The 15,627-nt window shown below is 36.1% G+C and overlaps 1 protein-coding gene across 1 annotated transcript in view; it reads right to left on the bottom strand.

The window, feature by feature from the left end:
• Window positions 1-15,627, bottom strand: part of CTNNA3 (catenin alpha 3) — a 2,496,777-nt gene that overhangs the window by 679,024 nt on the left and 1,802,126 nt on the right. Inside the window, exon 7 of the mRNA XM_044055603.1 lies at window positions 13,381-13,562. Coding sequence (XP_043911538.1) covers window positions 13,381-13,562 — 182 coding nt within the window. The remainder of the gene's footprint in view (window positions 1-13,380; window positions 13,563-15,627) is intronic.

Raw genomic sequence — 15,627 nt, 5'->3', positions numbered from 1 at the left:
TGGTTATGTGGGTTTCCTCTGGGTGTTCCGGTTTCCTCCCACATCCATAAGACATGCTGTAGGTGGAATGGACACTCTAAATTGGCCCTAGGTGTAAGTGTGTGCATGTGTGTGCCTTCTGTGGAAGGCTGTGAGCCGGGCTGGCAACTCAACACTGTAAAACTCCACTGCCAATCACGAGCAGACAAGTGATCCACTGTGGTGACCCCTAACCGGAAAAGTCAGAAAGAAGAAAAAGACTATCAATATCTCAAAAATTAAAATAAAAATGGTACGGATAACCAAAGTGTTTTACCAACACTACAAGTAACCCAACGGTCCTATTGTTGAAAAACAGCTGTTAATGCCGAAAATGTCGACAATGACATTTTACGGCATTAACAACAATGCCACCCTTGTCATAATTTCCTAATACCTACACCTAACATCCCATTTATGCAGGGGGGCAAGCCCCCCTGCACCCCCCCCACACCCCCCTAACTTAATATTCCAACTCTGAGATCGCACTACAGTAAGGAAATGGATATGTTTCCCTAACCGCACTGTACAGTGATCCCTTTACATGAGTGAACGTTATATTTGCAAATGCACAGCCCATTCGCAAATATGACATTCGCTCATGTAACCTGCACACATATGAAGTATTTGAACATCTGTTGTTCGAATACTTCATAGCCATACAATTCCACAGCGACATTTCAATAGTAAACTAAATAAAATATATACTGGAACTGATGCCAACAGAATTAACATTCATTTAGAAGAAAATCCAATCATGGCAATATAAAAAAGGGTAAATTCAAGAAAGTCATATTGGGATAAAAGATCATTCACTTTTAAATAAAGTCATAATGAAGAATTACAAAAAGGGGAAGAATATAAGTATGGCATGGACAGATTACAAAGAAAGCATTTGGCAGCATCCCACATTCATTGTTGAAGCAGTGCTTACAGATGTACAAGATGCATCCTAAACTGATCAATTACATTACAGTGACCATGTTACAGTGGCAAACCACTTCGCAGATAAGCTATAATTAAGGATAAATTATTATTGCAGGGATACAAATTCAGAGAGGGATTTTCCAAGTGACTGTCACTGCTGCTTCTTTGTGTTATATTGGAGATATATAAATGAGGTATTCCTCATTCTGAAGGATATATCCGCCTTTTTTGAAATGGATTATATGTGTACATCTGCAATTGTAGGACTGCATACATATCTGCTGACTTGACCAGATCCAGAAGTAGTGAAAGTTTTAAAACATGAGGCCAAAGCTAAAATCACTTCACTGCTTAGTTTAGCAGATGCATATCGGTGTCAAGCAGGTATGGAACTCAAACCAAAAGTAGACAAAAATCAGGCAGCGACTGAATGAGCAAAAACTACAAAAAAATGAACACAAGGAGAAGGATCAGACGAGAAGGTAAGAAATGTGGAAAAGGCATAAATATAGTTGAAAGTACAGAAAACTTCTGGAACAACCTCATGTCAATCAGAATCTGATGAAGTGGTTAAGGACAGGTGAATTTAAACCTAAAGATGAAAGGTTAATACAGGTGGTCCAGGATACTGGGCTATGTACACATTGGTTTACAAAGTCCATTGAGCATGTGGGAGAGACAGACAAATGCAGGTTTTGTAGAACCGAAGTGGAAACAGCAGCACATTTTATTGTTGGGTAAAATACATTAATGGCAAAGGGCTTGTATACTGAAAGTCATGATAACATGGCAAGACTGTTGCATTGGGGATTGCGCAAATATTACAATATTGAAGTAGCTGAGAAGCATTGGAAACATAAGCCACAAAGTAGAGAATGATGAAGACTATGTCACATGGGATCGCCCATTGTCAAAAGTTCAAAAATTAGACGTGAGAGAATGAGATGCAGTAGTCCATGAAATGAAGACAAAAGTAGCATTGATCATTGAAATTGCTACACCCAGTGATTATGTGTCTTATGTACAGAGAGACAAAGTCATAAAATAACAGGATTTACATGTAGAAATGATGGAAATGTGGAAGAAGGATACCCAGACAGTTCCAATACTAATAAGAGCAATCAGTCATATTTAGCTACACTACCCATACATGTAACTCCATATGAATTACAGAAGGAATCAATTCTGGGCACATTGTGGGTGCACTGAAAAGCACTTTTGGATAAGATCAAGCAGTGAAACAATACTCATTTCATGAACTTTATTTGACTTAGGAATGGGATGCCTTCTTGTCATGGTATTAGAAATCCAAAAGACTTGGGAAAAATTAAAGTAAGAAACTCAGAAAAGTGCAGCTGTCTTCTGAGTAATACCACATGTTGGAGCAGATGCAGAATAATGCTTACATACAATGACCGAAAGGATCACTGTGAAGACTAAATTTCTCTTTTGCCAAAAACAGGGAAAAATATATTCTCAAAGATGATAAATGGGCGGTAAGAAACAATCTATGATATGATGTGGCATGAACTAGGGAAAGAGGCAATGAATAAACCCATCATATCTAAACGGAGTAGCAGAAATAGTCAGAGACCACAATTAAGTGTTTTTGTCCATAATGGACTTCATTAGAACTAACTCAACAAATAAAAAAAAACAAATATTTAAAATAAACCATTCTATCACATTTCCTCTTTAAACCAGATCTCATCATTGTAATTCATTCCTTCAAGTCTTAAAGTGATAGAAAACCAGACAGATTGTCAAAAAAAAAAAAAAAAAAAAAAAGAAAATGGCACAGTAAAAATTTATAATCACGGAACTACTTGTTGACTCCTTATTCATAAGATTCATTACATTAATAACAAATTAATTCTACTGAATGGAAAAAAAAACAAATCAACTCTAATGTAGCAAAAACTGAAAAGCTGAACAAGAATTCCAGTACTATATGGGTAACATAGTAAGTACATTACATATATTAACTACATATCTTGAATATTTGTGTTAAATATTTTAAATATATAGAATTGTTGCACAGTAAATACCATTTAACTGATGACAAAAATATAACCATTTTTTCAGTAAGATTTTTTTTTAAGTAGAAACTGATAATAACTAACAAAAAACAGTATACTTACAATTGATAGACCATTATTTAAACCTGAGAACTGAGTGGCATTAAATTGATTTGCCCATTTAGTTCCCTTTGCTCAATTTATGGTTCCCAATCACCTTATTTGACGTTCTTAGATACCTTCTCTAAAATAAAAAAATGAATTTGTTAATTTTTTGCAACTAACAGAATATTTTGCTAGGGCATTAGTTGATGCTTTATGTTTGATGTCCCTCATACATTAAAAAATTATTGCACTCAACTTTCTTTCTGTTTTACCTGTATAAAATACCTAAAGGCATGTAGCAATGTAAACAACTCAATTGTACCTGTCCCTGGTTACTACAGCATTACTATAACTCACTACATTCACAAAAGAGGAATAATTAATAAATGTACAACCTTTGCAGTGTCCACATTTTTCCATTTTACATTCTTTGCTTCCTTGCATATTTAACATGGGATACCTCTCAATGCCCCACTTCAAATTCATAGTGCTAGCAATCAGTGACAAAAAGGATCTTCATTAAGACTCAATTTATCTTTTGCTAAAAACAGGAAAACTGCATTCATGGAGATGAAGACTGGGGAGTAAGAATCAAAATATGATGTGGCATGGTACCTACAAATGAAAGAGGCAAGAAGCAAAGCCATTATAGCTAAGCCTGGAAGTAACTAAAATGTTTAAAAGATTTTTTTAATGTTAAAATATGCATCTGAATACATCTTCAAGGAGGAGACTGAAGATTGTCGCATAGAATTATAAAGATATAGGCAGGGATTTTGCAACAGCTCAGCCTACTAAATGTTAAACACCCCAAATTTCTACAGGTCTGTTTACTTGTTTTGCTATACAAAATAAAACAATTTTATAAACTCATAATCCCCTCAACTTATTCTATCAAGAACAGATTCACTGTCAAAAAGAGAAAATAGAAATTCTTGTTAATTTTATTTCACAAGACTTAAAAATAGGTAAATAAATAGTTATCCAAAGCATAAATCATTGGTCATGTAGTTTCTGGATATTTAATTTGGAAAAGTATTTTTGCCTATCTGAATTCACGAGACAGTAGAGAAAAAAATGCTTTTGTTTTGCCATAACCCAAATAGTTCTGCATTGTCCAAAGTAGTACAGCTACAGAGTAATATATATAACTTAGTAAGGTATGTGAGGGGGGAGGAGGAGGAACAATGTGCCACACATGAGGTGCGAGACTGGAATTTGATCATGCAGATCCCTATTCTTTGATGTGTTGCATCAAATCTAAACTATGTACCAAACATAATCTGCAATGGAGTAACAAGACACAGTCTACTATGGAGTAACAAGAGTACATAGTTATAAAATAATGCTAGGCAAAAGTATAAAGCTAGTGGTACTTAAATAAAAATTCCTGCAGATGTACTGTTTTCAGAGGAATGTATTAAATAGTTGGAGTGTAGGAGACAAGTGGAATCTGAAGGCATCTGCTATAATGGCAAAAAGCTTATAGGCCATATTTTAAGCATAATGTAGTAGTATGTGTTTGAAAGAAAACAGAAATGTTACTTTTGGCTAAAATAAGAAAATGACCTCATCATCAATATATATATATGTGATAGTGGAGATTGAAGGCCTGTGATTTAATAACAAGAAATTTATAAGCCCAGTATTATCCAAACTCAAATATATGCTACGTTAAAGAAAGATGAGGTATACCAGGCTAAAATAATAAAACTGTTCCATCATGAGCTATCTGTCTGTATATGAGGCAAATGTGGCATGGAAAAATTTGCAAAATGAAAGCCTTCAAAGCTTGGCTCTCTGTCACAGAGGAATAAAGTCCTGAGTCCAACCCAGAGTACCATAGTTCATTTAACAGCTTGTTAACTGTAATACACAGCTGAGGAGGGATGACCTAAGCAGCCACTGTCACTATGACCATCCTTAAGGAAAATCTGGTAGAAGTCCCACCAAAGAAGCACCATTTGAGCCCAAATGTGGATAACATTCTCAAAGGGAATTGCCAGTATGATCGAACTTGGAGACTTATTGCAGTAAACCTAAGCTGCAGAGATGTGCCCAAATGCATACCTACACTGTGATTATAATAAATTGCCACTACAGTATTGTTATCAAAAGTCAAAGATAATGATCTGCTCATGAATATTTCTTTCTGACATCTTTTAAAAGATGAAGGTGGACCACATGTAGTATTGTAGGATGTTTAGGCTATAAACTATTAGTGGAATAAGTCTCCAATTGGAAGGTGTTGTGACCAGATGGTCAGGCTAATATGTGTACAAAATGTGGAAAAAAATATTGACTCACTGTTGCCTGAACCCAGTTTCTTTGCTTGTTTAATCATTTGCGTGTTTGTTGTTTATCTACTTATTTTGATGTGTTTGTTGAATGGGTAAACCTGCTGGACAGACTCTCCCTTTTCTTGACAGCCCAGTCCCACTGTCTGGTTAAATGAGTTACTCAGTCTCAAAGTAGCAAATGAAGATAGAAGACATCAAACCCTATTCCTGGCTGCAAGAAGCAACTGATTAACATCTCAGAGCATTAGTCTTCTGTACTGACTGATAAACAAAAAGTACTATGGTTGACTATCTCTCTACTTTTCTGTCAAACTCTTGAAAATTTAGCTTTTCATGTACCAAATACATTCTTAATTTGCAACTCTGAAATTTCTAATCTATCTTTGGGCAATCAGCTGTTAAACTGTGGCATGTTACATTAAGTCAATACTGCTTTGGCAGTATTATTTGGGATGCAGAGAAACATGTCTGTTTTGGACAGTTAGGCTTTAACACCTGTGAGGAGACGGCATCTATTTTGCAAGTTCTATTTTGAAGCTACAGAACTGCTTGAAAAATTAAAAAAAAAATGCACAGGGATGGAGAAGCCTGCTGCAGATATATTTTGACATGCACCTGGCTTTTTTATGGTAAGTTTTTGTTAGGTGGTTATTTAATTATCGTGGGTAATTTTAGCATAGCATATGGGAGTGAGGAAAAACTAAATTACTCAATTTGTAAAGAAATGACCATTAAACACTATTTACAAATCAAAAAACAAATGGAGGAGTCCTAGCACAATATCTCAACAGAGGTTAATACATCAATAACCAGAACAGTAGTAAACACTCAATTCAAACAATTAGCTAAGTGCTTTCATCTGTACAAGTTAATCAGAACATTTACAGAGTATTTACTTCACCAAAGGGCAAATGGTATATATAAACTAACCAACCAAACATGTGTCCTTGTGATGAATAATTAATCAACATGTTACAATAATTAGGATGATTAATGAACACATCAAAACATAATGTTATATCAATAAACAAACATGCAAAAAATTTGTACTCCAATGGTCAAAATCAATTTCATTATCATATCAATCTAATAAATACATTAAAAATTTGATAAAAAAAATAATCATTAAAGAACTGAATGATGTATAGCCATGGCTGTTTTAAGGTTAACCAGCTCTCATCATTACAGATATATAATTATTAAGACATGGAGTCACAGACTGTATTAAAGATATGCACTGGTTCACTTTAAAATAACTATGGCTGCTGTCATTCAGTTCTTCAGTTATAATTTTTTTTTTTTTAAGTTTTTGAATGTATTTATTTGATCGATATAAGGAAACTGATTTTGACAGTTGGAGTAGGTATATATTTGGTTATTTATTGGTATGACATAATATTTTGATGTGTTTATTAATGCTATCCTGATTATTGCAATGAGCTATTTATTATTAATCACAAGGACATGAGATTGGTTGATTAGTTTATATTTACCAATCACCCATTGAAGTAAATACTCTGAAAAAGTCCCGATTAATTTCTATGGACAAAAGCGCTTTGCTGATTGTTTGAATTACTTGAGTTTTTACTACCATTCCAGTTATCTGTGAATCAAATTCTTTTGGAAATATCATGTTATGATTCCTCTGTTTTTTTGGCTTTGGATTTTGTCATTTCAGTTACATTTAAAAATAAAAACAGAAATGTAAGATGGAAAGTTTGATATTGGGCCAACATTATCAGCCACTGCATACGCCTGTTTTTTGCCTATTAACATTTTTTAATGTCCATATGTCATTTATTAAATAAGTAGAGTTGAAATTTTGAGTTATTAGAAAGGATACAAGTCAAGCACCATCCTTATAGTTGCGCAATTTTCTAGCTTGAATCACTGTATATAACTGAAAATGTTGGGCTCACTGAATTCTAATACTTGCAAATGACTTAATATGGATTTTGCCATGAACTCCACAGCTCTTGTTGACTTTTAGAAAGTAGAATGTTTTCTCAAAAAAATATTTCAAAAAGGGAATTTATCAAACCCTAGGTTTGGGAGGGTGGCCTAATGGTTAAGGTGTTTGCCTTACAAACAGAAGGTGCAGGGTTTGAGTCTCACAAGGGATAATCGGCTAGGCTTAAAATGGCTCGCAAGGGCAGTTAGCATAGTACTACTCTATGAACTACAGGGCCACTTTTCCACAAATAAAGCAAAGAATGCCAATGCATTTGCTACCGCTCATAATAAGAAAATTAAACTATAATTAAACTTTGTAGTTATTAAATGGACATCTTATTTAATACATTACACTGAACTGCTCTTTACTTTGCATTTGACATTACAGATTATTAATATTAAGTGCCATAATAAAGCAAATCAGTTTAGAAATTAATTACAATATTTGATAAATGTAAATACATATATGCTGTTTTCATGAAATATAACAAAACATGACCAGGCAGTGATTTCTTGAATTACATTTAAGGTATGTCTGTCTCTGTAGAATACACACACACACACACACACACACACACACACATATATGTATATATATATATATATATATATATATATATATATATATATACGCAGAAAAGAAATGGACAGACTTTTGATGAAGAGAAGTAAACTTAAAAGACAGATTTGGAAATGTTGCTTTGAGTAGTTGTTCAGCATCACAGATGACCAGTTTTGCAGAATAGCAGTAAACAACTGGAAGTCGTTTTATGAGCACCTGATGATCGTTTGCTTTTTTCACTTAGTCCATTCCAATGAAATGTCTCAACAAAGTGAGACTTGAGTACTAGGGATCTAGGCCTCTCATATCACAGGTTTTATATTTTCCTTATGCTCTTATGCATTAATGCTTTTGGCATACATTGAAATCACTTACTTCAGAGTGATGGCTTATATAAAATTTACTGTACCTACCCACTGGGTATATGTTACATCATCTTCTGCATCTGTCAGGTGTAAAGATATTGCTGGACTCTAGCATAAGGAAAAATACCAAAATACTCTCTGACAGAATAAAATTGTGATTGGTTGGATTTCTTAGACAAGGGACATATTCTAACCAGTGTATCATATTGTCAATGGAGGCAGATTCACTATGCCTGCACTAACAATGATGCTGAATTAGAAGGACAAATGAAGTAAACATATATTAAATACAAGAAGGCAGCATCATAGACTATCCCCTTACTCCATGGTACACTGATCTTAGAATTAAACTAAAGGGGCATATGAAGCAGGCATTTACTAAATATAGGAAGGCAGTTTCACAGACAATTCCCATACTCAATGGTTCACTAAATTCAGAATTAAACTAAAGGGACAAATGAAGTAAACATATACTAAATACAAGAAAGCAGTATGACAGACTATTTCTCATACAACATCATGCACTTATCTCAAAATTAAACTAAACATATACTAAATACAAGAAAAGAGCATCACAGACTATTCCTTTACTCCATGGTACACTGATCTCAGAATTAAAGTAAGACAGCAAATGAAGCAGGCATTCACAAAATGTAAGAAAGCAATTTCACAGACTATTCCCTTTCTGTACAGGTCACTGATTACAGAACTGAAATAAAGGGACCAATAACATAGACATTTACTAAATACAAGAAGGCAGTTTCACAAACTATTCCCTTTCTCCATGGTATACTGATCTCAAAATTACTACTCATAAATAATATTGATGTTGAGATGTAACCACACACGCACATCTTGGGTTTGCAACTTAGATGCATGCTTGAAAGATATAAAATCAAGTTTTACAATTCCATTTTCTTTTTTCTTTATGAATCTCTGTTCATTGTTTGAACTGTCAGGCTTGCTCATGTTTGTTTCATCCTACTGAAGGGAAGCAGTGTACAGTCTACAGAGTAAGTGCTGCACTTCCAACTGCTATGAGTGTTTCCTTTGATTTTTGGCCCTCATGTGAGCTCACCATCAGACCAGTGACAATCTTATCATTGAATTCCCTCATCTTCCCCATCTGAACAGCAGCACAGATCACCCTTTGGAGCTTGACTTATGGTGGCTCATCTTAGTTCAGACAGGAAACAAGTGAAATAACTCAAGGATGGCTGTTATCCAAAAGTCATGAAGGGTGTTCGGTCCCTCTCATTCCTTCTTCATGTCCATTCTGTGATTGCAGTTCACTGCTTTTTATTGGTTACCTTTGTCCCTAATGAGCAGGGTGTTTGGGTTTCACCATCTAAAGAGTAGAGCCATCCATGTTTAAGGATGGTACTTAATTGCCCTCACATTGGATCTTTAGCTAGTTTCAGTACATACATTTTGTTTACCTGTCTGATCTTCTCATCTGACAAATGAGGGAACAGACATTTTTAATGGTAAGCCCTTAACCCTGCTCCACTGGTGATGATGTGGATGCTGAGACCACTGCAAGGGCCTACAGTACCGTCCTCTAAGGTGTGCATACGCAAAAACAACATACAACTATATTTAAGGCGACATAATGGTTTATTAGCACCAAACCAGCATCTCAAGCTAAAGCTGTTTCCCAGAACATCTACCTCCCGAATGCTTAAGATGAAAGCAGTGGATCACTTCTGACAGCTGTCCTCCTGGATGGCCAAATCACAATTAGCCACTCACTCCCATCCCTTTCTGCCTGACTTTTGTGTTCCATTAAATGAACTACGATCACCTGGGTTTCAGTCTATGTATTCTCCTTTTGTACCATGCAGCATTCCCAAAAACAAAGAAATTAGCTGCAAATAAGTTTATTAATGCTCATTAAGGCACATTTTATAAAAGCAAATGGACAGAGATAACAGATTAAGGGTTTATTTTAGAACACCAACCTTAAGTAGACTACAGCTTCTGATACTGCACTGCCTCTTTGCTTCTTTCATTCCTTTTTGCCAGTAACATTGCCAACAATTGGAATCACTACCAAATGGAATAACGTCTACCACCTCCACTTCTCACTTCAAAAAAAACACTATCTAAATAAATGGCTATGTTCATGTAACTCCCCAAGATAATCCGCATTAAGACATTGTTTTGGAACTTCAACTACATATACATAGTATTACATGGATTACTGTATGACTTGTTAATCTCTGCTACGTTGTTTTTACTGATGTATGTAAAAGCTATTAAGGCTCTCTCCTATATTATAATGCATTGGGTTCATAGGTTCATACTAGGCTATCTGCCCTAGGGCATTTATAAGCCTAGCCAGAGTGTGTTTGGCTTTCACCACCCATTTTAAATTAATTTTGCTATGCCCTTTTTTGAGGTTAGTATACTGTGCCTCTGTCTAACAGTGACACAGAAGTGATACCCGGGGTAAACCTACGATCCCCCATCCACTCATCTAGATTCCTCTTGAAGAGAGTCAATGAGGGACTCTGCCTAACCTGGACTGGGATTTTATTCCAAAGTGAAGGGAGCCTCTGGGTTATGAATCTGTCTCTCCAGCATGTCCTATTTATTTCAGTGCTGAGGTTCAAGTCTCTCGAGCACATAGCTCGATGGGATTTGGATTTTCTGAGGTGCAGCATGTCCATTAATTCCGGGTTGGACATGGCTTTATACGTCAGGCACAGATCGCCTCTGAGCAGGTGGTATGCCACTGAGTAGAGCTGGAGTTTCTTTAACCGGGCAGCATATGGCATCTGTTTGAGCCCTTTGATCCTCTTGGTAAGGTACTTTTGGGGTCTTTCCAGTTGCTGCAGGTGTCTGGTAAGGTACATCCCAAAAGGGGCATTGTACTCAATTATGGGCCTGATGAGGGATGAGTAAAGAGGCACGATGACCTCCCTGATCTAGATGTGAATCCCTTCATGATTAGGTGGGCTATATAAAATGTTTTTCTAACCACTTTGGCCACGTGGTTGTCAAATGAGAGATTGCTATCAACTTGGGTCCCCAGGTCCCTAATTACTTCTTCTGTACTTAATGGATTACCACTTATGTGGTAATTTGTGGGCACTTTGTTTTTGGCAAAGGGGATGACTATACACTTTTTGGCGTTTAGCTTGAGGCCATGGCTCTGGCACCAGTTGTCTGTTTCTATGAGGCCCTTTTGGAGGATGCTTGTGTCAGCTGGAGAGTCGATTATGGCGCCCAGTTTACAGTCATCTGCGAACTTGGTCAGCCACAGTCCTTCTGTGTTGGCCTGTACCTCTGAGAAATATATACCGAACAAGAGAGGTCCCAGGACTGAGCCTTGTGGGATGCCACTTGTAACTGGTTTGGAGTCTGACATGGCTCCAGCAATTCTAACCATGTGGGTTCTGTCCTTGAGCCAGTTTGCAACCCATCTAGTGACATAGGGGTTTATATTTAAGCTGGTGAACTTATTTATAATGCCCGAGTGGGGTATTGTATAGAAGGCTTTTGCGAGGTCCAGGTAGGCTGTGTGGACCACCTTCCCCTCGTCAATGGCCTTGGTGACTGTTTAAAATAAATCGACCAGGTTTAAGAGGCAGGATCTGCCCTTAACAAAGCCAAACTGGGTAGGATCCAGTGTCTGTAGGTCCCCAATATCTTTATTTATAAGGTCCATGATGATCCTTTGTTGATGAGCATTGTATAATACTGTTACTATTTTGTATATTCAAATGTTTGTTTTTCTTTTGGAGCTTTTCTTCCCGGGCCTCCACTGAAAATGGACCTGTGTCCAGTCAGACTTTCCCAGTAAACAAATGTAAAATAAAATAAAATAAAAAATAAAATTCACATGTACTGTTTCATACATTGCCTTCTACATCTGTACACAGCTACAGCCTAAGCAGAAACATGCAGGTAACCTACACACTGAGCAGTATCACAATCTCTAGTAATATATTCAGCACACCCAGACCCACATCTACAAATCGTGTAAGGTCCTTCCTGAAATATACTAAATTGGCATTTATTCAGATGCATTATTTACTAGAGTTGATGCTATTATACTGAAAGGATGCTTGATTAAAGTTAGATGAATTTCAAATGCCAGTGGTCTCATTCTGCATATCGTGCCACTCATCTCTACTTATGAAAAATTATATGCCACATACTAATTCTGCTATTAATGGACTTATAATTGTACTATATTATACATTTCAGTAAACATGCCAGTAGTCATAAAAACCTCTGATAGGTAAAAATGAATACCAGATTGATATCTTTAATGATGAATAAATTGATTAAAAAACATCAAAGTCCTGTTATTCATTCTGATGTGTACTGCACACACACACACACACACACACACACACACACACACACACACACACACACACACACAGACACTTTTTCCAAGTGGTTTAATAATACTTACCAGTATCAGTATAACTCTTCATTATTCTTTTAACTGTATCCCACCTGAATTTTCATACACCATTTATAGGGACTAAATGGCTAACAGTTCAAACATCGTAAAAAGGGCACCATTACCAACAAGTAAAAGTACAACTATTACTATATTCTTTACAAAATATGAATGTAAATGTAGCATAGCATGCAATCTAGCATAACTGCATAATTAATATATATTTAAAATTCTAAACTGTGAAAGGACAATAAGGCCAGAATAAAAAGGGGAACAAACTGAAGGTGGCATTCTGATGACAGGAAGTTACAGTGTGATAAGAAGTTTTGGACTAACTGCCTCTGATGATACTGTATTTATTAAGGCTGCTCACAGAACAAGATTAACTCCCACTATGTCCATGTATTTCATATTCTAAATAAAATGCTTATGCTTAATTTAAAGGAGTATCAGAAGAAATGCTCATGGGCGAATAACACCATTGTGAATACTTAAGTGCTTCAGCAGAATCAAGTCTCAATGAATATAAATTTCTTTTAAGGACTCAGTATGGATTCAGATTTGTTTAAGGATTGATTACACCAAATGAAAAGTTGTTATAAGCTGACACACAGCAATTCATTTTCATTTGCATTTCACTTGTATTTAATAGCAGATGCTGTACATAATGATAAACAAAAAATCCACATTTTCATAATTTCAGCATAATTACCTAGTGAAGTCTGTCATTTCCAGCATTATCCTACACATCTGCTTAGCAAGAACAATTATGTCATTGCTAGTCTCATCCCATATTTCAATTTCAGCATCCAGCTTACTCTTCACTTTTCTGAAGCCAGCTACTTGTTCAGCTATTTCTGCATTTTCAGCCTCAGGCCATGAAGTCATATTACCCTGAAAAATAAAATTAAAAAAAAAATGAATTACAAAACAGCTGTCTGCTTCCTCTTAAATGATTCTTTAGTATTATGAATTTTTAGGAAGTATTTAAGTGTCATAGTTAAATAAGCACTGTCTTCTTGATATACATGCAAATGTTGCTTACCATATTAAAACAGTTATTTTCAATAGTACTTAGTATAAACCCAGCTTGAATGCTGTTGAATGTACTTTACTTTAAATTGTTTATGACACACAGGTATTACTGCAAATCAGTAAAATAAAAAGGATTGCATGATAAACTATCAAGTCAGTTGTGATTAGAAATTAAAGCTTGGGACCAGAATTTCAAAGTACAAAAATAAAAAATAAAAGGGATAGCATGACAGGATTTTAAAGTTAGGGAAATTGAAACTGTCCAGTATACCTGTATTTTGACCTTCAGAAGAAAAACTTGATAGTCACTCACTAGGAAAAACACAGACAAGTTACTAATCACCCCAGGGGTGGAACCCATGTCTCTCATGGACAGGGGAGTTTGAGTTGACCATAGACTAGCTTTGCAAAATACTATCACTTAATAAGGACAGATGTTGCAACTTGGGATTAACATGGCTATGCTTCGCTCCACTAAAATAGTATTTTTTGTAAAATAATGAAAAATAGGGTCAGATTCTTAGATGTTTAGTGCATTGTGCAGTATAATTTAGAAAGGGAAGCCACAATGTGTAGGGTGTGAGTGGTTCTAAGACACAAATAGCAAAGCTGCAAACATGGCAAAAGAGTACCGCATGGGAGATTTAAATGAGGAAAACATTGCAAATAAGCACAAGGTGAATGGAAATGATAACATTCAAATGTTTATCAGCTGTAATTAGTGTTATGTACAACCTTCCCAACTACATACTGTAGCCATGTCTCAACATGTGCCCAGGAACCCAAAGCCTCCATTTTATGTCCTTTTAAAAACTTCTGCTGTAAACAGTTGCCAATTGCACATGACCACAGGCTGATGTTGCAGTATCATACCAGTAACAGGATTTCTTAGTTATGTGTTCAGCACATTTACTTCAGTGTAACAGACATTCATCAAAATATTTTTTGTTCTTGCTGAGGGTAGGGCTATTCTTAACTGTGTAAATCTGCAAGTCTACAGAATCTTTACCGATACTAAATGTCATCTATTCCACAGTTTTATGGTAATGAGCTGTGCTGTGCAAAATGATGGTGACACTTTATCATGCTAAGAAAGGCTAAGTATCATGATGGTTTTGTTAATGAGGCTGCTTTGTACTGCTGTTTCTGAAACATTGCCATAGTGCCTCATGTTGTACTGAAATACTGGCAGTAACCATTCACATGGGGGTGAATACAATGCATGCAGACAGTCTGCTCATGTAGAGAGGATGTGTACACCCGCAGAGCAGTAGCACATTGTGATATCCTTTCTTAGCACCTTGGTGGAGTGCAATGGATATACAGAAGCACCACAGTGCAATACGTTACTACATGAATACAGTACTACCATTTTGCTACTTGAGTGGACCTGAGTGGTGAGCCAGGGACAACAATAATTTCTTGTTTTTCATACAAAGGAACTTCCAGGACTGCCTTCTAAGGCAATATGATATACTTTGCAAAAGGTAGATGCCTGGCATGAGATTAGCAGTATGGTGAGCAGTGACACAGGTATTACCAATTCCAGTTAACAATACTGGTGAGTAGTACAAGAACTTGAACACTGATCTGAAGTTCTGCCATCCTGACCTGCATCATCAGTGGCAGAGATTAGAAAGTGAGACCCAACAATGTACTGTAACCATTTTTTTAGTTCTGTTATAGTCTTACTCTATCTAACCTGCTTTAAATGACTACTTAGGTGTACACTGAAGGTGGATGGATAGCTAAATATTGCTGGAATTTGCAAAGGTGTGTGAGACTCTCCATGCAGCTGAGTGTAGATGACATATGTGCTAGTCCACTGTACATATAAGAGTAATAACTTTCCCACTGTGTTGTACTTCTACCACACTCACTGTCATGATGCTTCCATTCCTGGGTCATCAGTGCATTCCAGTGT

Source organism: Protopterus annectens, chromosome 14.part0, assembly GCF_019279795.1.
Source record: "Protopterus annectens isolate FY-2018-M chromosome 14.part0, PAN1.0, whole genome shotgun sequence".
NCBI lineage: Eukaryota > Metazoa > Chordata > Ceratodontiformes > Protopteridae > Protopterus > Protopterus annectens.
This window is presented reverse-complemented; position numbering and strand designations above follow the sequence as displayed.